This window comes from Tursiops truncatus, chromosome 1 (assembly GCF_011762595.2).
Source record: "Tursiops truncatus isolate mTurTru1 chromosome 1, mTurTru1.mat.Y, whole genome shotgun sequence".
Taxonomy (NCBI): Eukaryota; Metazoa; Chordata; class Mammalia; order Artiodactyla; family Delphinidae; genus Tursiops; species Tursiops truncatus.
The window spans coordinates 55,726,579-55,748,607 of record NC_047034.1 but is presented as its reverse complement, the minus strand read 5'-3'; the positions used below and the strand labels follow the sequence as shown (position 1 = coordinate 55,748,607).

Genomic DNA, 22,029 nt, shown 5'->3' with positions numbered 1-22,029 from the left:
TTGAATTAGAGTTTCTGTCTTTTCTGGATATATGCCCAGGAGTAGGATTGCTGGATCGTATGGTAACTCTATTTTTAGTTTATTAAGGAACCTCCATACTCTCCATAGTGGCTGCATCAGTTTACATTTCCACCAACAATGTAGGAGGGTTCCCTTTTCTCCACATCCTCTCCAGCATTTATTATTTGTAGACCTTTTAATGATGGCCATTCTGACCATTGTTATGATACCTCATTGTAGTTTTGGTTTGCATTTCTCATTAGCAGTGTGGATATCTTTTCATGTGCCTGTTGGCCATCTGTATGTCTTTGTTGGAGAAATATTTATTTAGGTCTTCTGCCTACTTTTTTTTTTTTTTTCTTTTTGCGGTACACGAGCCTCTCACTGCTGTGGCCTCTCCCGTTGCGAAGCACAGGCTCCGGATGCGCAGGCTCAGCGGCCATGACTCAGGGCCCAGCCGCCCCGCGGCATGTGGGATCTTCCTGGACCGGGGCACGAACCCATGTCCCCTGCATGAGCAGGCGGACTCTCAACCACTGTGCCACCAGGGAAGCCCTGCCTACTTTTTGATCGGGTTGTTTTTTTTGATATTGACCTGTATGAGCCGTTTGTATATTTTGGAAATTAAGCCCTTGCCAGTTGCATCATTTGCAAATATTTTCTCCCATTCTGTAGGTTGTCTTTCTGTTTTGTTTATGGTCTCCTTTGCTGTGCAAAAGCTTGGAAGTTTGATTAGGTCAAATTTGTTTATTTTTGTTTTTATTTCTATTGCCTTGGGAGACTGACCTAAAAAAATATTTGTACGATTTATATCAGAGAGTGTTTTGCCTATAATCTCTTCTAGGAGTTTTATGGTGTCATGTCTTATGTTTAAGTCTTTAAGCCATTTTGAATTTATTTTTGTGTATGGTGTGAGGGTGTGTTCTAACTTCACTGATTTACTTGTGGGTGTCCAACTTTTCCAACACCACTTGCTGAAGAGACTCTCTTTTTCCCATTGTATATTTTTGCCTCCTTTGTCGAAGATTAACTGACCATAGCTGTGCGGGTTTATTTCTAGACCCTCTGTTCTGTTCCATTCTGTTCCATATGTCTGTTTTTGTGCCAATACCAATATAGTTTTGGTATATTGTTATATATATTGGTATATATAGTTTTGGTATATTGGTATATATACCAATGTAGTTTTTCTGAAGTCTGGGAGGGTTATGCCTCCAACTTTGCTCTTTTCCTCAGGATTGCTTTGGCAGTTCTAGATCCTCTGTAGTTCCTTATATTTATATATTTTATGATTATTTTTTCTAGTTTTGTGGAAAATGCCATTGGTATTTTGATAGGGATCACATTAAAGCTGTAGCTTCCATTGAGTAGTATGGCCATTTTAACAATATTAATTCTTCCAAGAGCATGGGATATCTTTCCATTTCTTTGAACCGTCTTCAGTTTCCTTTATTAATGTTTTATACTTCTCAGCATGTAAGTCTTTCACCTCGTTGGTCAGGTTTATTTCTAAATATTTTATTAGTTTTTTGATGTTATTTTCAAAGGGATTTTTTTTTACTTTTTTTTCTGATATTTCATTGTTAGTATAAAGAAATGCAAGATTTCTGTATGTTAATTCTATATCCTGCTATCTTGCTGAATTCGTTTATCAGTTCTAGTAGTTTTTGTGTGGAGTCTTTAGGTTTTTGTATATATAGTATCATGTCATCTGCATATAATGACAATTTTACCTCTTCCCTTCTGATTTGGATACCTTTTATTTCTTTTTCTTGTCTGGTTGCTGTGGCTAGGACTTCCAATACTATGTTGAATAAAAGTGGCAAGAGTAGGCATCCTTATCTTGTTCCAGATTTTAGCAGGAAGGCTTTCAGCTTTTCAGTGTTGAGAATTATGTTGGCTGTGAGTTTTTCATAAATAGCTTTTATTATGCTGAGATATGTTCCCTCTGCACTCATTTTGATGAGAGTTTTTATCATGAATGGGCGTTGAATTTTGTCAAATAGTTTTTCTGCATCTACTGAGATGATCATGTGGTTTTCGTCTTTTGTTGATCTGGTGTATCACATTGATTGATTTGCTGAACCACTCTTATGACCCTGGGATGAATCTAACTTCATCATGATGTATGACCCTTTTAATGTGTTGTTGGATTTGGTTTGCTAATGTTTTGTTGAAGATTTTGGCATCTATATTCGTCAAAGATACTGGCCTGTAATTTTCTTTTTTGGTAGTGTCTTTGTCTAGTTTTGGTATAAAGGTGATGACAGCTTCATAGAATGACTTTGGGAATGTTCTGTCCCCCTTAATCTTCTGGAAGAGTTTAAGAAGGATTGTTATAAGTTCTTTTTATGTTTGGTAGAATTCCCCAGAGAAGCCATCCAGTCCTGGACTTTTGTCTGCAGGGAATTTTTGGTTTGGGGCTTTTTTCCCTTTTGTTTTGTTTTTAAATTACAGCTTCTATTTAAATTCCAGTGATTGGTCTGTTCAAATCATCTATTTCTTCTTTTTTTTTAATTAATTTCTTTTTGGCTGCATTGGGTCTTTGTTGCTGCACACGGGCTTCTCATTGCAGTGGCTTCTCTTGTTGCAGAGCACGAGCTCTAGGCACACGGGCTTCAGTAGTTGTGGCACATGGGCTCAGTAGTTGTGGCTCGTGGGCTCTAGAGCGCAGGCTCAGTAGTTGTGGTGCACAGGCTTAGTTGCTCTGCAGCATGTGGGATCTTTCCGGATCAGGGCTCGAACCCGTGTACCCTGCATTAGCAGGCTGATTCTTAACCACTGCACTACCAGGGAGGCCACATCTATTTCTTTTTGATTCAGTTTTGGTGGGCTGTACGTTTCTAGAAACTTGTCCATTTCCTCTAGGTTGTCCAATTTGTTGGCATATAATTGTTCATATTTTTTCTTATGATTTTTTGTATTTCTGCAATGTCAGTTGTTATTTTTCCCTTTCATTTCTCATTTTGTTCATTTAGGACCTCTCTCTTTTCTTCTTGGTGAGCCTGGCCAGAGGTTTATTGATTTTGTTTATCCTTTCAAAAAACCAGCTCTTAGTTGTATTCGTTTTTTCTGTTTTTTTGTTAATCTCTCTTTTATTTATTTCCTCTCTGATCTTTGTTTCCTTCCTTCAGCTGACTTTAGGTTTTGCTTGTTCTTCTTTTCTAATTCTTTTAGGTGGTAGGTTAGGTTTTTTATTTGAGATTTTTCTTATTTTTGAGGAAGGCCTGTATTGCTATGAACTTCCCTCTTAGGACTGCTTTTGCTGCCTCCATAGATTTTGTATGGTTGTGTTTTCATTGTCATTTGTGTCGAGATATTTTTTAATTTCTTTTTTTATTTCATTGTTGACTCATTGGTTTTTTAGTAGCATGTTTTTTTGTCTCCATATAATCTTTTTTTTTTTTTCATTTCTCATTCTGTGGTTGATTTCTAGCTTCATACTGTGTGGTCAGAAAAGAGCCTTGAAATAATTTCTATACTCTTAAATTTGTTAAGAGTTGTTTTGGGGCTTCCCTGGTGGTGCAGTGGTTGAGAGTCCGCCTGCCAATGCAGGGGACACGGGTTCGTGCCCCGGTCTGGGAAGATCCCACATGCCGTGGAGCGCCTGGGCCCGTGAGCCATGGCCGCTGAGCCTGTGCGTCTGGAGCCTGTGCTCCACAACGGGTGAGGCCACAACAGTGAGAGGCCCCCGTATCAAAAAAAAAAAAAAAAGAGTTGTTTTGTTTCCTAGTATGTGGTCTTTCCTAGAGAATGTCCCATGTGTGCTTGAAAACAATGTGTATTCTGGGTTTTTTTGGATGTAATGTCTTGAAGATATTAATTAAATCTAACTGTTCTATTGTGTCATGTAGGGTCTCCACTGCTTTATTGATTTTCTGTCTGGAAGATCTGTCCATTGATGTCAGTGAGATGTTAAAGTCTCCTACTTTTGTATTCCCATCATTTTCTTCCTTTATGTCTGTTAGTATTTGTTTTATGTATTTAGGTGCTCATATATTGGGGACATATATATTAACGAGTATAACATCCTCTTCTTGTATTGATCCTTTTATCATTATATGATGTTCTTCTTTATCTTTCTTTATGGCCTTTGTTTTAAAGTCTATTTTGTCTGATATGAGTATTGCTACCCCTGCTTTCTTGTCATTTCCATTTGCCTGAAGTATCTTTTTCCATGTGTGTGTCCTTCACCCTAAAGTGAGTCTCTTATAGGCAGCATATTGTAGGCTCTCATGTTATTATCCAATCTGCCACTCCTTGTCTTTTGATTGGAGCATTTAGTCCATGACATTTGGGGTAATTACTGATATATATGTATTTATTGCCCTTTTAAAGCTTATTTTCCAGTTGATTTTGTATTTCTTCTCTATTCCTTTCTTTTTCTTTTTCTTTTCCTTTCATGTGTGATGGTTTTCTTTTCTATTATGCTTGAGTTCTCTTCTTTTTCCTTTTTCGGAATCTATTGTATGTTTTTGATTTGTGGTTACCCTGGTTTTCAAGTATGCTAACCCATTACTAGATCTACTTGCTTTAGACTGGTAATCACATAATCTCAAACACAGTCTAAAAAAAAAATCTACATTTTCTTACTTCCCTCCCCTACATTTTATCATTTTGATGTCCTATTTTACATCTTCATGTTTATCCTTTTGCTGTTTATTGTAATTGTAATTGCTTTCACAAAATATTTTGATTTTTTTAAAATAACCTCTGTACTGGTAAGTGATCTACAATCCTTTTATATATTTGCTTTTCCTGTTGTGATTTTTTCTTTCCTATAGATTCTTATTTCTTTTCTATTTGGAGAAGACCTTTCAATATGTCTTTTAGGAAAGGTTTAGTATTGCTGTATCCTTTTAGTTTTTGCTTGTCTGAGAAATTCTTTATCTCTCCTTCTATTCTAAATGATAATCTTTCTGGGTAGATTTTCCTAGGTTGAAGGTTTTTCCCTTTCATGACTGAGAATATATCTTGCCGCTCCCTTCCACCATGCAGCATTTCTGTAGAGAATTCAGCTGATAGCCTTATGGGGATTCCCTTGTAACTGACTTTTTGTTTTTCTATATCTGTAACTTTTGCCTAATTTAGTTATAATATGTCTTGGTGTAGGTCTGTTTGGGTTCCTCTTGTTTGGGACCCTCTGTGCTTCCTGTACCTGGATATCTATTTCTTTCTTTAGGTTTGGGAAGCTTTCAGCCATAATTTCTCCAGAGAGATTTTTTTATCCCCTTTTCTCTTTCTTCTCCTTCTGGGATCCCTGTTATGCCTAGTTGGCATACTTTATATTATCCCATAGGTCTCGTATGTTGTTTTCATTTTTTTTTCATTTGTCTTTCTGTCTGCTATTCTTATTCAGTGATTTCCATTATTCTGTCTTCCAGATCATTCATTCTTTCTTCTGTATTATTTAGTTTGCTATTTCTTATTGCTTTTAGCTCAATTTTCATCTCAGCATTTAAGTTGTCTAATTTTGATTGGTTCCTCTTCAAAGTTTCTTGTTACAGTGATCTTCATTTCTATCAATAGCCTTTTTTAATTCCTTCTGCATTTTTATTACCTCCTTTTTGAACTCAGAATCTAGTAGACTGGAGAGATCTGTTTCATTGTTCTTTCGGGCATTTTCTCTTGTTCTTTTAATTGGGAGTAGTTCCTACCTCTTCATTTTACTTATATTTCTCTGACTATGAATTTAGGAGAAACAGTTATCTACTGTGGTCTTGAAAAGCTGTTTTTGTACACAGGGAACATCCCTGTGTAGCCTGCATGAATCTAATATTTTTGATGTGAGAGCTGTTTTTGATATGGATGCCTACCATGTCTTTCCTCAGGGAGTGCTCGTTGTTATGCCCTTGATTGGGGGTGTGACTGGTGTTGTGGTGACCAGAGCCTGCGCTGGATGTCACATCCCTGTTGGTGGCAGGGTCGGCTCCCCAATTGTTGGAGTAGAAGCCCCTAGAATCGGTTCTAAGCTGTGGTGTGAGATAAGCTGGACTGGAGCACTGTCACTGGGAAAGGAGCTACTGAGTATTCCTCTGCAGGAGCTGTTCACCAAGACATTTACTCTTTGACATTGCCTGTCACCCCTTGTGCACATTCACAAAGTACAGTGTTGTTGGCACTGCCCTCAGCCCCACCTTAGCTGTGGGAACATGGGCAATCAAGTCCCTCAGGCGCTGTGTTCACAAAGCTGCCAGTGCAAATCCGCTGAAATTGCAACACCCAGACCTGCTGTAGTTGCACACCTTGACCCATCTGGAAGTGCTGGGAATCAGCCCGTATCCCAGCCCTGCCTTCACATGTGCACGCCCACAAAGTCCACTGCTTCTAATGCCTGACCTGCCCCAGACAAGGGAGCAACAGTAATCCACTTGCATGTCCCACAGGCACTTCGCTCACAAAACTGCCAGCTGCATAAATTCACCAGAGTCACGCCCCTGCCGGCAATTGGATCAGATTTGAGCCCCACCTGTATGTGGGCAACCCACCAATGCTTGCTGATAGCAGCAGAGTTGTGTCTGTCATGAGCACGCTGAGAATGAGGATGCTATGATGAGGCCATGCCCCTCCCTTTGTGTGCAAGTTGATAATGGAGCTCCTGTGACAGACCCGGGCTCTGTCCTGCCCACACCCCAAGCTGTGGCCCACACCACACTACATGACCTTCAGGCTGTCTCCACACAGCCAAACCAAGTCCTTTTCTCAGATCTTTCTGGTGAAGCCCAAGTTGCAGCACCCAGCCACTGTACACACCAGCAGGAGTGTGTCTTGGGCTGAGAAGTACACCAGGGTGTCCAGGACTCTCTGTGCTGGTCTTTCTCTAGCCTACCTGCCACAAGCCAGCCGCTGCACTCTCCTCTGAGCCTCTGAAGCTTCCTTTCTGTCCCAGCTGATCTCCCAGTAGGTAAAGGAGGTTCCAGGGTGAGCGAACCTTTCCCCTTTCACAGCTCCCTCCCAGGGGCACAGGTCCCATCTCAATTCCTTTTATTTATTTTCCTTTCCTCCTACCTGGTTACATGTTGATCTTTTCTTGCAGCTTTGGTTGTATGAGATCTTCTGCTAGTGTTCAGTAGGTATTCTGTAATAACTGTTCCACATGTAATGTATTTTGATTAATTTGTGGGAAGAGATGAGCTGCATGTCCTTCTATTCCACCATCTTGATCTCCCCTCCCTTTTTTTGTTGATGAGTCTGGCTAAAGGTTTATCAGTTTTGTTTATCTTTTCAAAGAACCAGATTTTAGTTTCATTGTTCTTTTCTATTTTTTTTTACTCTCTAATTCATTTATTTGTGCTCTGATTTATGATTTCTTTCCTTCTACTAACTTTGAGTTTTGTTTGTTCTTCTTTCTCTATTTCCTTTAGGTGTGAGGTTAGGTTGTTTATTTGAGATTTTTCTTGTTTCCTGAGGTAAGCTTGTATTGCTGTAAATTTCTCTCTTAGAACTGTTTATGCTGTGTCCCATAGGTTTTGGATCTTTCTGTTTTCATTTCTCTCTAGATATATTTTAATTTCCTCTATGATTTATTTCTTCAGTGATCCATTGGTTGTTTAGTAGCATATTGTTTAGCCTCCATGTGTTTGTGTTTTTTGCAGTTTTTTTTCTTGTAATTGATTTCTAGTCTCATAGTGTTGTGGTCACAAAAGATGCATGACATGATTTCACTTTTCTTAAATTTACTGAAGCTTGTTTTGTGGCCTAGCATGTGATCTACCCTGGAAAATGTTCCATGTGCACTTGAAAAGAATGTGTTTTTTGCTACTTTCAGATAGAATGCTCTTTATATATCAGTGAAATACATTTGGTCTAATGTGTTATTTAAGGCCTATGTTTCTTTGTTGATTTTCTATCTGGATCATCTGCCCATTGTTTTAAGTGGGGTGTTAAAGTCCCCTACTATTATTGGGTTACTGTCGATTTCTCCTTTTATGTCTGTTAATATTCAACGTATATATTGGGGTGTATATATATTTACAATTGTTATGTCTTCTTGGATTGATCCTTTGATCATTATATAGTGTCTGTCTTTGTCTCTTGTAACAGTCTTTATTTTAAAGTCTGTTTTGTCTGATATAAGTATTGCTACTCCATCTTTCTTTTATTTCCATTTGCATGGAATATTTTTTTCCATCCCCTCACTTTGATTCTATATGTGTCTCTTGATCTGAAGTGAGTCTCTTGTAGGCAGCACATACACAGGTCTTGTTTTTGTATCCATTCAGCCAGTCTATGTCTTTTGGTTGAGCCTTTAGCCCATTTACACTTAAGATTATTATCAGTGTATATGTTGCAATTGCCATTTTGTTGTTTTGGATTTGTTTTTGTAGGTCTTTTTATCCCCTTTCTTATTCTTTTGTTCTCTTCTATTGTGGATTCCTTTTTCTTTTTGTGTGTATATCTATTACAGAATTTTGGTTTGCAGTTACCATGAGGTTTTTGTATAGCAGTCTATATATAAACACGGTTGTTTTAACTTGCTGATCTCTTAATTTCATATGTATTCTAAATACCCTGAATTTGTACTATCCTCCCCTCACAGTTACTATTTTTGATGTCATATTTTACATCTAATTGTTTTGTGTATCCCTTAACTGCTTATTGTGGATACAGATGATTTTACTGCTTTGGTCTTTTTTTTTAAATAAATTTATTTATTTATTTTTGGCTGCATTGGGTCTTTGTTGCTGCGTGCAGGCTTTCTCTAGTTGCAGCCAGCAGGGACTACTCTTTGTTGAGGTGTGCAGGCTTCTCATTGTGGTGGCTTCTCTTGTTGGAGTGCACGGGCTCTAGGGTGCGTGGGCTTCAATAGTTGTGGCACATCGGTTCATGGGCTCTAGAGTGCAGGCTCAGTAGTTGTGGTACACAGGCTTAGTTGATCCATGGCACGTGGGATCTTCCCAGAGCAGGGGTTGAACCTGTGTCCGCTGCGTTGGCAGGTGGATTCTTAACCATTGAGCCATCAGGGAAGTCCCTGCTTTTGTCTTTTAACCTCCCTACTTGCTTTGTGTGTGTTGCTTTGTGTGTGTTTCCTACCTTTACTGTATGTTTGCCTTTACCAGTGAGCTTTTTCATTTCATAATTTTCTTGTTTCTATTTGTGGCCTTTTCTTTTTCACCTAATGAAGTTCCTTTAACAACTTATTGACTGGAGACCTATTAATGCATCTTTTATTACCTGAACGTTATTGACCAGAGGCATATCAATATGTTTTTAGAGAGTGATATAATTAACATCACTATGCGAAGTTGTTAGAGCTTAAAATTGATCAAGCGTTCATTTTACAACTTATGATTGTTTTTATTCACATTTTGCTTTGTTAGGTTTTTGTTCCAACCTTGTGTATGTTATAAACGCAAGTTCATTACCATAAAAAATTTTTAAATGACTCATCACAAAATTTGAATGAAGAAGAATTTTTCAGTGAATTTTATGCAGATACTTTCTCCGACTGTCCAAATGACATATATGCTAGTGTGTTAGAAGATGATAGTTCCTCAGAATATAGTTCTGATTCAGACGATGTGAATATTAGACCAACAAAAAGACAAAAAAAACCTTAGTGATTGATTCTGATACAGAAAGTGAAAATGAAACTCATGGTTCTGGAAAATGCTCCTTTGCTTCTACAGAAGAGTGTATTGAAGACAACATTTCATGAAAATTAGAAGACTTTACAGGTGTGTCAGGTGTAACTGTTGAATGTAATATCCTGCAAAGTGTTAGTGAAATAACAGAACTAATTTTTGGTAACGACTTTTTCGAGTTGGTCACTTCTCAAACTTGTATCACCAACAGAATGAAAAATCATATAAAAAGTACGAGAAGGCTTTAAAATGGACTGATGTAATCAATAGTGACATGAAGAAGATTCCTGGATTAATAATTTTGATGGGACAAATAAGAAAGTCACACTGGAAAGAATATTGATCAACTGATCCCTTACGTGAAGTACATATCTTTCCAAAGATTATCATGAGAAGAAGGTTCGAACAAATGATGACATTTCTTCACTTTAATGATAAATCAGAAACTCCACTTCCTGCAGACAGAATTTCAAAAGTTAAACCTCTCTTGGATTATTTTCTACCAAAATTTCAGTCGATCTTTATACCCAAACAAGAGCTGTCACTTGATGAGGCAATGATAAAGTGGAGAGGACGACTCTGATTCAAAACGTATAATTCCAGAAAACTTACAAAATAAGGAGTTTTGCTCAGGATGGTTAGCTAAAATGAAACTGGGTATACATGCAAACTTGAAATTTAAACAGGTGAAGGAAAGAAACTGCAAGAAACAAAATTATCAGTCATACAACTTTATCTTGGTTCATGGCACCATATTTACCAAGACAATTATTACAACAGTGTGTCCACATCTGAAATATTGTTGAAAAATAAAAACAGAGTTTGTGGGACTATAAGAGAGAATCATGGTCTACCAAACCAATTAAAGGAGAAATTTTAAAAAGTCTACAGAGGGGAGAAATGACATTCTTATGGAAGGGAGAAGTGATTCTTCTTACATGCAAAGACAAGAGGCTAGTCCACATGGTGACAGCTATTCATGAAGACTCCACAGCATCTACAGGAAAGGAAGACAGGAGGACTGGCCATCAGATAACTAAGCCCACTTGTATACTAGAGTATAATAAATATATGAAAGGAGTTGATTGAACTGATCTATATCTGGCAAACTTCAGTATCCTCTGGAAAACTCGAAAACGGTATAAGAAAGTGGGTTTCTATTTGAGTAATTACAGTTTATTCAATGCATTTAAAGTTTATTGTAGCCTTAATGCACAGAATAAAATGACTTACAAGCAATTTTTGTCAGCAGTAGCTAGAGAATGGATAACTGAGCATTCTGATGAATGTAGTGGTAGTCCCACACCTGGTCCTTCTTGTGGCATTTCTAAAAGAGCCGCCTGCAAAGATCCACCTTGTTGACTATCAGGTAAAATAAAAGAACATATTCTAGAGATAATAATACCAACAGGACTAAAAAATAAATAAAAATGCCACCAGAAAGTGTAAGTCTGCTCTTCCAGGGGAAAGCACAGTGAAACACAGTATATTTGTAATAGATGTTCTTTTCCCCTGCACAGAGGTTCCTGCTATATTGCCCATCACACTCTAATGAAATATTAGAATGCTTTAGTAAGATATGTACAAAGTTTCAAATAAATACATTAAGTGCAAAAAAAGTTGATATTTACTCAAATGCAGGTGTTTCAATATTCACTTATATAGCAAATCACTGGCCACAGGTGTTAGTTTCTGCAAAAATCCCCCGGTCAATAATGTGTCAACATTTGTTACAAAGCTAATTTGGTGGTGCTGAACTCTTAGATTTTGCTTGTCTTTAAAGCTTTTGATTTCTCCATCAAATCTGAATGAAAGCCTTGCTGGTGGAGTATTCTTGGTTGTAGGTTTTTCCTTTTCATCACTTTAAATATATTGTGCCACTCCCTTCTGGCCAGCAGAGTTTCTGCCGAAAAATCAGCTGATAGCCTTATGGGAGTTCCCTTGTATGTTATTTGTTGCTTTTCCCTTGTTGCTTTTAATATTCTCTCTTTATCTTTAATTTTCGTCACTTTGATTACAGTCTATCTTGGTGTGTTCCTCTTTGGGTTTATCCTGTGTGGGACTCTCTGAGCTTACTGAATTTGGGTGATGGTTTCCTTTCCCAGGTTAGGGAAGTTTTCAGCTAGCATGTCTTCAAATATATTCTCAGGCCCTTTCTTTCTCTCTCCTTCTTCAGGGACCTCTATAATGCAAATATTATTGCACTTGATGTTGTTCCAGAGATCTCTTAAATTGTCCTCATTTCTTTTCATTCTTTGTTCTTTTTTCTGTTCAACAGCAGTGATTTCCACTACTCTATCTTCCAGCTCACTGATCCACTCCTTTGTATCATTTAGTCTGCTACTGATTCCTTCTAGAGTGTTTTTCATTTCATTTATTGTATTCTTCATCTCTGTTTTGTTCTTCTTTATATTTTTCTTTGTATTTTCAGTCTTAACCACTGGAGCACCAGGGAAGTCTCATAAGTAAAGTTGTCTTTTGTTTTTTTTAAAAAAAAACTTCTGACTTCTCATTCTGTGCATCCATTCTTCTCCTGCATTCTTTGATCTTTATGATCATTACTCTGAACTCTTTCTCAGGTAGATTGCTTTTCCCCACTTCACTTAGTTCTTCTGGGGTTTTATCTTGTTCTTCCATCTGCAATATATTCTTCGGCCACCTCATTTTGTCTAAGTTGGTATTTTATTTTTATGTATGTGGTGTGTTAGTTACATTTCTCAACCTTGAAGAAGTGCCCTACTCTAGGAGACGTCCTTTGCATCCCAGCAGTACACTACCCTCTTGTCACCCAAGCTGTATGCTCTAGGGGTTCCCTGTAAGAGGGCTGTGTGGGTCCTTCTGTTGTGGAGGGCTGACTATGTGTGTGGACTGTTAGGCTTGGTTGGCCCCTAGTCCAGTTGGTTGCCAAGCTCTGCCTTGTGTTGCTGCTGGCTGCTGTTTAGTAGGGCATGGTCACAAGGCAGATGATTGCAGAACCTAGGGGGCCCCAGGGTTATGGTTCACTGGTGGGTGGAGTCAGGGTCCCAAAGACCCTGGGGCCATTGCCCACCCAGTGGTGAGTAAAGCCAGATTCTGGGGCTAGTGCCAGACTACCAGAAGACAGAGCTGGCTCCTGGAGTCTGCTGCAGGGCCCAGGGATCCCCGAGCTCATTTCAGATTATTGCAGAATATGGGGGCATTTCCTGACACAGTTGGGTATGGGGTCCACAGTGTCCCAAACCTTGCATTGGCCTGCTAGTGGGCAGGGCCAGGTCCCAGCTGATTCCAGGGTATGGTCTGGCCTGCTGTTGGTGTATTTGATCTACAGGCTACAGGATCATAGTTTTCTTGCTTCTGGTGTCTGCCTCCTGATGGGTGAGGCTGGTCTAGAGGCTAGTGCAGTCTTGTTGGTGGGAAGGGCTGGTGCCTGCCCAGTGGTGGGTGGAGCTGGGCCTTGGCCCTCTGGTGGGCAGAGCTGTGTCTAGGGGCATGTTTAGAGAGAGTCATGGGCTCAGGAAGTCTTTAGGCAGCTGATGGATAGGGCTGTGGCCTTGCCCACTTAGTTGTTTGGCCCAAGGCATCCCAGCACTGGCACCTACAGGCTATTGGGTGGGGCCAGGTCTTGTTGCTAATGAGCCAAGATAGCAACTGCCAGTAGCATTGTTCACACATTTGAATGTTCCCCAGTAGGTCTGCCACCAGTGTCTATGTCCCCAGGGTGAGCCACTGTCACCCCCCCCACCTCTCTAGGAGACTCTCCAAGACCAGCGGGTAGGTCTGGCAGAGGCTCCTATCAAATTACTGCTTTTTCCCTGGGTCCCAGTGCATGTGAGATTTTTGTGTGCATGCTTTAAGAGTGAAGTCTCTATTTCTCCCAGTCCTGTGGGGCTCCTGCAATTAAGCCCCGCTGGCCTTCAAAACCAAATGCTCTGGGGGTTCTTCTTCCCAGTGCCTTACTCCTGGCCTAGGGAGTCTGACATGGAGCTCAGAACTCTCACTCCTTTGGGAGAACCTGGGCAATATGATTATTCTCCAGTTTGTTGGTTGCCCTCTTAGAGCTATGGGATTTTTTTTTCTTTTTTTTTTCTGCACTGCACGCCTTGTGGGATCTTAGTTCCCCAATGAGGGATTGGACCCGGGCCCTCGGCAGTGAAAGTGCAGAGTCCTAACCACTGGACCACCAGGGAATTCCCTGGGCTATGGGATTTGATTATATCACGAGTCTGCCCCTCCTGTCAGTCTTGTTGTGGTTCCTTCTTTATACCTTTAGTTGTAGAAGATCTTTTCTAGTAGGTTCCAGTCTTTTTCATCGATGGTTCTTCTGCAGATAGTTGTGATTTTGGTGTGCTCATGAGAGGAGGTGAGCTCGGGGTCTTTCTGCTTTGCCATCTTGGCTACTCTCCCCTCTTAGCTCTTTTATATTCTTATTTTTTTGTCTACATATGTTAGTCTCTTATTATTAATGTGTTGCTATCTATTACCCCTTGCATTATCTGTAGTTATATTTGTTGTCACTATGTTGCTTGATGAATATATAATCCTTTTGTATCTTACTTATAAATTGTAACTTTTAGCTTTGTAAAGTGTCCTCCTTTGTCAGATTCAATTATTTTGTTCTCTGAATTCTATTTTGTCTGATATCTGGCTTTCTGTTCCTGTTTTCTTATTGTTTTCAGTTGCTTGATGTATCTTTGCCCATCCCTTTACTTTTAGTCTTTTTGCATCATGATGTTTTAGGTATTTTTCTTGAATTGGGTTTTGCTTTATGAGCCAGTTTGAAAATCTTTTTCTTTAAATAGGCAGTTAAAACCTACTTGTATCTATTGCTATGACTGATATGTTTGTTCTCAACTCTGTTATATTTTTGTAAATAGTATCTGATTTAGTTGTTTTTACTCTATTTCTCTGTATAGTGTCTTCTTTGCTTTTCATTTTAATATCTTTTAGTATATAGGAAGGTTTGTATTTTTGTTCCAGTGGTTACTTTTGTAAACTAGAAAAAAAGAAGAGCAAATTAAACCCAAAGTAGAAGGAACAAAGTATAAAGGATGAAGCAAAAATCAATGGTACTTTGAAAAAAATTGATGAACCTCTAGCTGTACTGATAAAGAAAAAACGGAGAGAAGATACAAATTACCAGTATCAGAAATAAAAGAGAGGACATCACTTCAAATCCCTCAGGCATTAAAAAGGACAATAAGGGAATATCATGAGCAATGTTTTGCCAATAAATTCAACAACATGAAATTGACAAATTGTTTGAAAAACACAAATTACAAAAACTTAAGAAACAGAAAACCAGAATAACCCTATATCTGTGAAAGAAATTTTAAACCAATGATTTAAAAACCTTCCCACAAAAAAAGACACCAGTCCCAGAAGGTGAATTCTATCGAACATTTAAGAAAGAAATAATACTAATCCTATACCAAATCTTTCAGAAAAAAGTGGTGGAGGTTGCCAAACAAGGTCAAAATCACCCTGATGTCAGAAACACAGACACTAAAATAAAACTACAGATCAATATCTCTCATGAATTTAGATGAGAAAGTCCTTAATACAATATTATTAAATTTATTCCAACAAAATATAAAAGAGGAATACACCATAACTAAATGGAGTTTATACTTCATTAAAATTAATTGAGTCAGTATTTTATAGTCACACTTAATTTCTCATTCAGAGTAACTCCTTCACACAACTTCTTTAACAGATTTGACTCTTAACTTCATTCCACTATTTTTAAATATCAAATCCATTCTCCAAAAAATAAAGATTTGCCATCATTTAGGATTTCCAAAATAATTTGCCAAAGTCATTGGACCCCAGATTAAGAAATCCCTGCAGTTCTAACCCTGCCTCCAAAGTCAACTGATATATTGAAATCCCAGTGAGGAAACCTTACCCTTGATCATGGACTAGAATGGTTCTGTGTAGATGCAAAGAAAGTTACCATTTGGGGCTGAAAACTTGTGATTCATTTAAGTTATTTTCGAACTTAAATCTACATTTAATTTCCTTCTATTTTATTAGGCATAACTTAATTCATACAGTGTTACACTTGCTCATAAACATAAATTTAAATTTTTTCTTTCAACTCAACATCACTGAATTCACCATTCATTTCTGTTACAACTCTAGAATACTTTCCTTATTCATTCTTATTGTTTTCAGCTTTATTCATTCTTCAGATTGTATCTACATTTATCTGAAGAAACTAAAAGTAAGCGCATTACCATAATAGTGTGGGACTTAAAATTAGATCTCCTGCAAACTCTTATTTTAAAAGCGGGTATTTTAAAGCATTATTTTCTTAACCTGGTTGTTTGGTTCAAGGATAGACTTCAGTGCTAGATTTGCCCTAATGGTAGATCATTAACATCTTTTTCTTGTTGATGGAAAAAAGAGAAGTGACGTTTTAATCAGACTTTGTTCATCAAAAATATTATTTTTACTCTTTGCTCTTAGTGCCAAAAAATATTTTCTCACACAGATGTTTGTGTCTTCTTGCCATCTTGGTGTTCCTTGATATTTATATATTTGTTTTATAATCACTAAATTGGGGAAAAAATTTATACTCTGACAAGATCCTAAAAGAATGTTAACGTACTTCACAAAGATATACAATACCACTTGTCTTAAGTAAAGAAATCAGAGTAAAAAGAAAATAAGAGGAAAGAAAGATACAACTATGGCTAAAATTTTGTATGCCGTGAAGGCCAGCATACTTCATTTGGAGCTAGGCCCCAAATCTGGCTCTTGACTTTATAGCCCCCAACATAAGTCTGTCACATAAAATACAGGATGGCCAGTTGAATTTGTTTCAGATGAACAACAAATAGTTTTTAGTATAAATATGCCCTGTACTCTTATTTGCTAAATCCAACAACCCTGCCACAGAGAGTACAATGCAGGCATTCTAACTAAGTGACCTGGCTAAGCAACCTCACCTAAAATTTAAAGGTTTCCTATTTCATTCCTGAACCCCAGAAAGTCTCTCACTCAGATGATATGAAGACTTGTGCCATAAAACTCAAAGTACTCATTAGTGTTTTCTACTATAAGTACAGATGACTTTATAGCCCTTAACTTTTATTTTGAGATTTGCATTTTTTCTAATGTACTTGGGGGAAAATTCTTAATCACATATTCAAATTGTTATGGCTTATCTTGTTTCCTGCTAAATATTCTGACTTTTTGATGAGCATGAAAATAACCCTGTCCCGAGAGAATACATCATCTGCATCAGAGGTTGCATGGTGAGAATTTGAGCTCTTAAATCATATCCTTCCTACACTAACAGACATCACATGTAGCATACTCTTCTGAAGGGGAGAACAAACCACATGGAGTATAGCAGTGACCATTTCCCTTCTCTGCATTGCACCTTGTCCCTTTTACTCTACATACCGATGACAAGCTTTACAAGATTTTGGGATTTGTGGCTGGACTGCACAGCAATGTTGCCATTTCATCTGCATTCTGACAATGCCCTAAAGCCTTGGGTACAGATAAATAATTGGTGTGTTTGTAGTTTCATATATATATATAAGAATATGAACATATCAGAGTGGTTTGGTCCTCAGAGGGGTTTTCCTGGGTCTAATGCTCTCATCGTTATGTTCATTCTTGCTTGTAGAAATGCTGACATGCTCATTCTTTTTTCAAACTGGCCCCTTGGGTGTTTCTGCCCCAGACATTGCCCTTTCAGCAACTAACCTTCCTCTGAAAGCTTTTCCTGATTTTTTTTTATATGCCTCTTATATTTCTGGGCGTTCTAATTTGGTATAGTTAGTTTAGTTTATTTTGAATATAAATTTTTATCTTCATACTTCATTTTGGAAAAAAAAGTATCATTTTTCTTAAATTGCTTAAATCACAAATTATTATTTTTCCTAAGTTTTAATTGTGCCCTCTGTATTCTATGTTCCCTTTTTAAAAATCAATAAACTTTATGTTTTTAGAGCAGTTTTAGGTTCCCAGCAAAATTGAGCAGAAAGTACAGTTCCCATGTACCCTGTCTCCACACACACATAACCTCTCCCAATATCAACATCTTGCACCAGAGAAGTACATTTGTTACAACTAATGAACCTACCTTGACATATTATTATCACCCAAAGTCCATAATTTACATTAGGGTTCACTCTTGGTGTACATCCTATGAGTTTTGACGCATGTATAATGATATGTATCCACCATTGTAGTATCATACAGGATAGTTTCATTGTCCTAAAAATCCTCTGTGCTCCACCTATCTCTGTTTTCTTTTTTAACTTTTCTTGTTCTCTGGTACTATTTTGAACTTCAGCTCCATTGTGGAATAGAGTTTTGCCCTACAACCCTGAAAAAAATATTAAAACAATCAAATCTGATCACAGAGTTTTTTTTTTTTCTTACTGAACTTCAAACAGGTGATGGAAAGTGAAGAGTTCATGTTGCTTCCAGCCAATCAACTCATTGATATAATATCTAGTGATGAACTAAATGTTCGGAGTGAAGAACAGGTGTTCAATGCAGTGATGGCCTGGGTTAAATACAGTATTCAAGAAAGACGTCCTCAGTTACCCCAGGTATGATGGAAATGCTTCTTTAAGTAACTGTTTTGTACTGGATGAAATAATATGTATTTGACTTGCAGAAAAGAAACAATCTTCACTAGCCTTCATATTAGACTGTAAAAAAGACCATCTCTTTCCAAATAATCAAGGAGATAAGTGTTAAGAAGCATTTTAAGCGTTTATCATTATGAACTTTTTGCTCCTTCTTCTGTTTTGCATCAACTCTAGGTTTGGGCCATAGCACAAATCAGAACTTAAATGATACAAAATGAACAAAAGAGAGCAAGGATAGCAATTATCATGCTTCCCTTCCCTATGGCTTGGAAATCCCACCACAGTTTGAAGAGTATAGAATTAAATGGGTCATAAGTGGTCACTAAATGAAATATTTAATGTTCTTGTTATTATGATGATAGTCCTTAGCAATTTAATGGGATATTCTTCTAAATTGTTAATTACAGCCATGTGAGCTAATTATAGAAGAGCTTATAACAACATACTTCTGAAAGCATAAAGTAGCATTCTAAAGTGATATTAGTGTGCTTTCAATTTTCTGATTATTTTAATTACTGAATTGGTTGTTAGAATAAATTTAGTATTTATGCCTTCCCTCCATCTTCATTGTTTATTAGTTAGATCAATTAATTAATCCAATTAGAGCTCAAAATAGTTGGAAACACAGTAGGGAGCACGGGTTATGTATTCTCTTAAATATCTTGCAGATGGGAGTTTGTGCCTTTAATAGTGTTTATTATCTCATAGGTGCTGCAGCATGTTCGTTTGCCTTTGCTTAGTCCCAAGTTTCTGGTGGGTACTGTAGGCTCTGATCCCCTCATCAAAAGTGATGAAGAATGCAGGTATGAATGACCCTGGATGGGAGAAATCAACAACGAAACATTCCTGTCCTCTCCTAATTTCCTTATTTATATTGCTTCCTAAATATTGTGTTTTTTAGTGCTGAAATCAAGGCAGTAGTTAAGTGGTTTTTCTTCTGGGCTAGGGTCAAAAGGAGATGGAAAAAGAGATGACTGAACTTACAGTATTCCATTCCATTAGTTTTTTTAAGTGTGGTATTTATTGGTGTAGAAGTGACAATAAAGAGGTAGATTTCTAAGATTTAATGCAAGCTTGAGTTTGAAGAGGCAGTTCTCTGCTAATACATCTTTTCTTGATATAAATAATGCTCTTGACTCCATCAAAAAAGTGTATGAGGAGCACTTTTTCATTCCATCACATATGCCTAGTTAGGGAATAGGATCAGCCTTGCTTTCTGAGATCGTGGACAGAGTTAAAGGTCTACTACACCCCTAAAGTAGCTATGGAAAGATTTCCACTAGAGCTTGATGAAGCAGTTTCATAATGTTATTTTGACTGAAAGAAACTCTAAATGCTTTTACATGACAAACAAACAGAACACCTACTTTATTGGGCTATCTTTGTACTATATACAAAATTTAATAAACTACTTTTCCACTTGACAGATTTTAAGGTTCAGTTTCAAATCTTAAACCATATGGTGTTTTTAACTGTTGTTTCCCAGCATGTTCCATATATAAAAATGAAAGAATGAGTCAGAACTCTCTTTAAACTATACCAACCTTTGGATCTTCCTTTGTGACTAAAGAAACTTGTTCTAGAATCAGGAATCTCTAGAACAAAGATAGGACATATAGATTCATTTGCATTTCTTCTATAATCTGAAGTGTGTTCCTTTAACAGGAGATGTTAGAGGGGGTTTTAGGTGTTTACCTTTTAAACTTAAAGACAAGAGGCAATTAATTCCCCCCAAATATTTATGACAGCAGAAGGAAAACCACATGAACTATGGCTGCTGAAATCTGAAGAAACAATACAAAGGTGCCCCTCTCCCATAAAATAGAAATTGGATTGTACTGATTCCAATGCAGAAATTAAAGATACTTCTAAAGTCACTTTTAAAAGAAGCCTGTTCCTGATATCCTGACCTTATTATTTACTAGCTGTGTGACCTTATTCAAGTTACTTAAACCTCTTTCTGGTACAGTTCCTTTATCTATAAAATAGGGATAATAACAGTACCTATTCCACAGGGCTGTGGTGGAGATTAAATGAGTTAATATGTATTAAGCCCTTATTATTGTTACTATTAATTTTGTGTTGGCCACTAAGTATTAGCTCTATAGTACTCTTTCTAGGAACCCTTGAACAACTTAATTAAAAACCAGTAATTAGGAGATCACAGTCTTTGTTTTTAGCTGAGGAAGCTAGAAAAAGTTCTTGGCCATCAGCTTGGGATTTTGGGGGAGTTTTGTTTGTTTTTGTTTTTAGCATAAATAAACTCAGATGAGGCCTTAGCAAAGCCATATACTGGAAGTACATTACTGGGTCATGCCTGGGACTGGTCCAGCAGGAATAAATTACTCGATGTAATATAAAGTAAATAAAGAAATGAAAATATAGTGTAATTTAGGAAACACTTTCAGAGTTGAGAAAGAACAGTGACAGATTGAATTTGCACTAGTCACACATTGAATCACTCAAAGGACTCAAGTGAAGTAAGTACATAAATAGTTTGAGTTAGGATATTATATTTAACAAGTGTAATTACTAGGTTCTTATAAAGTACCTCAATAGAAAAAAAAAAAAACTGTGTTCATCCTCAGTAGACTTGTTGAGAATAAACTATTCATACAGTACCAGATAGAAAATTAATATTAAATGACAATAGTGTTTCTTTTTAGCAATCCAATTTTTGACCTAGTTTTGTTACTTTAATCTAGCAAATATCTAGTGTCATGGCTGATGTGCTACTTTGCCAGTATCCTGCAAAATCTAGTAAAATTCATTAGAAAGCAGTAACTATGCAGGCTGATAATTAACTTGTAATTTTTAGTTTCCCATAAGTTACTGTTAGCATCAAGCATGTTGAGTTTTAGGCTAAATTTGCGGTAAGATATGAAGTCATGATGGAAATACCAATCAATTCACAGCTCACAGTGTGACTGGCATCATTGCTCTCATGTTTGTTACCTTTTTAATGTTGGCTGGCATTCATGATTTGGTTTGATTTATGCTTGCTCCCCTTTGCCATCTTACATATTCCTTAACCATATTGGGATTTGACTAACAATATTATTTAGACATTTGGAATAACGGCAGAATTTTTCCACAGAGACTTGGTAGATGAGGCTAAAAACTATCTTCTATTGCCTCAAGAACGACCACTAATGCAAGGACCAAGGACAAGACCACGGAAACCTATTCGATGTGGAGAAGTACTCTTTGCAGGTTTGGATCTTAATACACTGTGACTAAACCGAATATTTTCCCACTTGAGAGACTGTCATTTGAGTATCCTTTGGTCGGTTGTGATATCTGTAAGAAATGCATAATAATTTATGATGTGGACTTCCCTGGTGGTCCAGTGGTCAAGACTCTGTGCTTCCACTGCCTGGGGCACAGGTTCAGTCCCTCGTTGGGGAATTAAGAACCAGCATGCTGTGCAGCACATAGCCAAAAAAATAAAATATATTTTTTTAATTGTAAAAAAAAATGTTCACACCTTTTAAAAACAAACAAAAAATAACTTATGATGTATCTTGACTCTTAACTCATGATCCAACACTGGTGCTCTCCAAAAGAGTGCTGCATTTTTATATAAATCTAAAAATGTCATGCAGTGGGTGTTTTGTTATAATAAATCATATGCATGAATTTTATATTCCAGTGTGCCAGTCACCTCATAATTACATGGAACTGTCAAGAAACATTACCTTACTTTAAACAGTTACACTGTTTCCTAGCTCTCCTGAGCTAGACTGAGCCCAAGACATCCTGCTGTATCATTCTGCTCCCACTGTCTGCCCCTAAATATCTGAGAACTTTCAATCTTAGATATTTCACTTCTGTGCACATAAATTCAGCTC

At 37.4% G+C, this 22,029-nt stretch overlaps 1 protein-coding gene across 2 annotated transcripts in view; it reads left to right on the top strand.

The window, feature by feature from the left end:
- KLHL20 (kelch like family member 20) overlaps positions 1-22,029 on the top strand; it is a 79,624-nt gene that overhangs the window by 22,367 nt on the left and 35,228 nt on the right. For both annotated transcript variants that reach the window (XM_019952083.3, XM_019952084.3), the window contains 3 exons: positions 17,978-18,136; positions 18,887-18,981; positions 21,276-21,391. In XM_019952083.3, the coding sequence (XP_019807642.1) occupies positions 17,978-18,136; positions 18,887-18,981; positions 21,276-21,391 (370 nt within the window). The remainder of the gene's footprint in view (positions 1-17,977; positions 18,137-18,886; positions 18,982-21,275; positions 21,392-22,029) is intronic.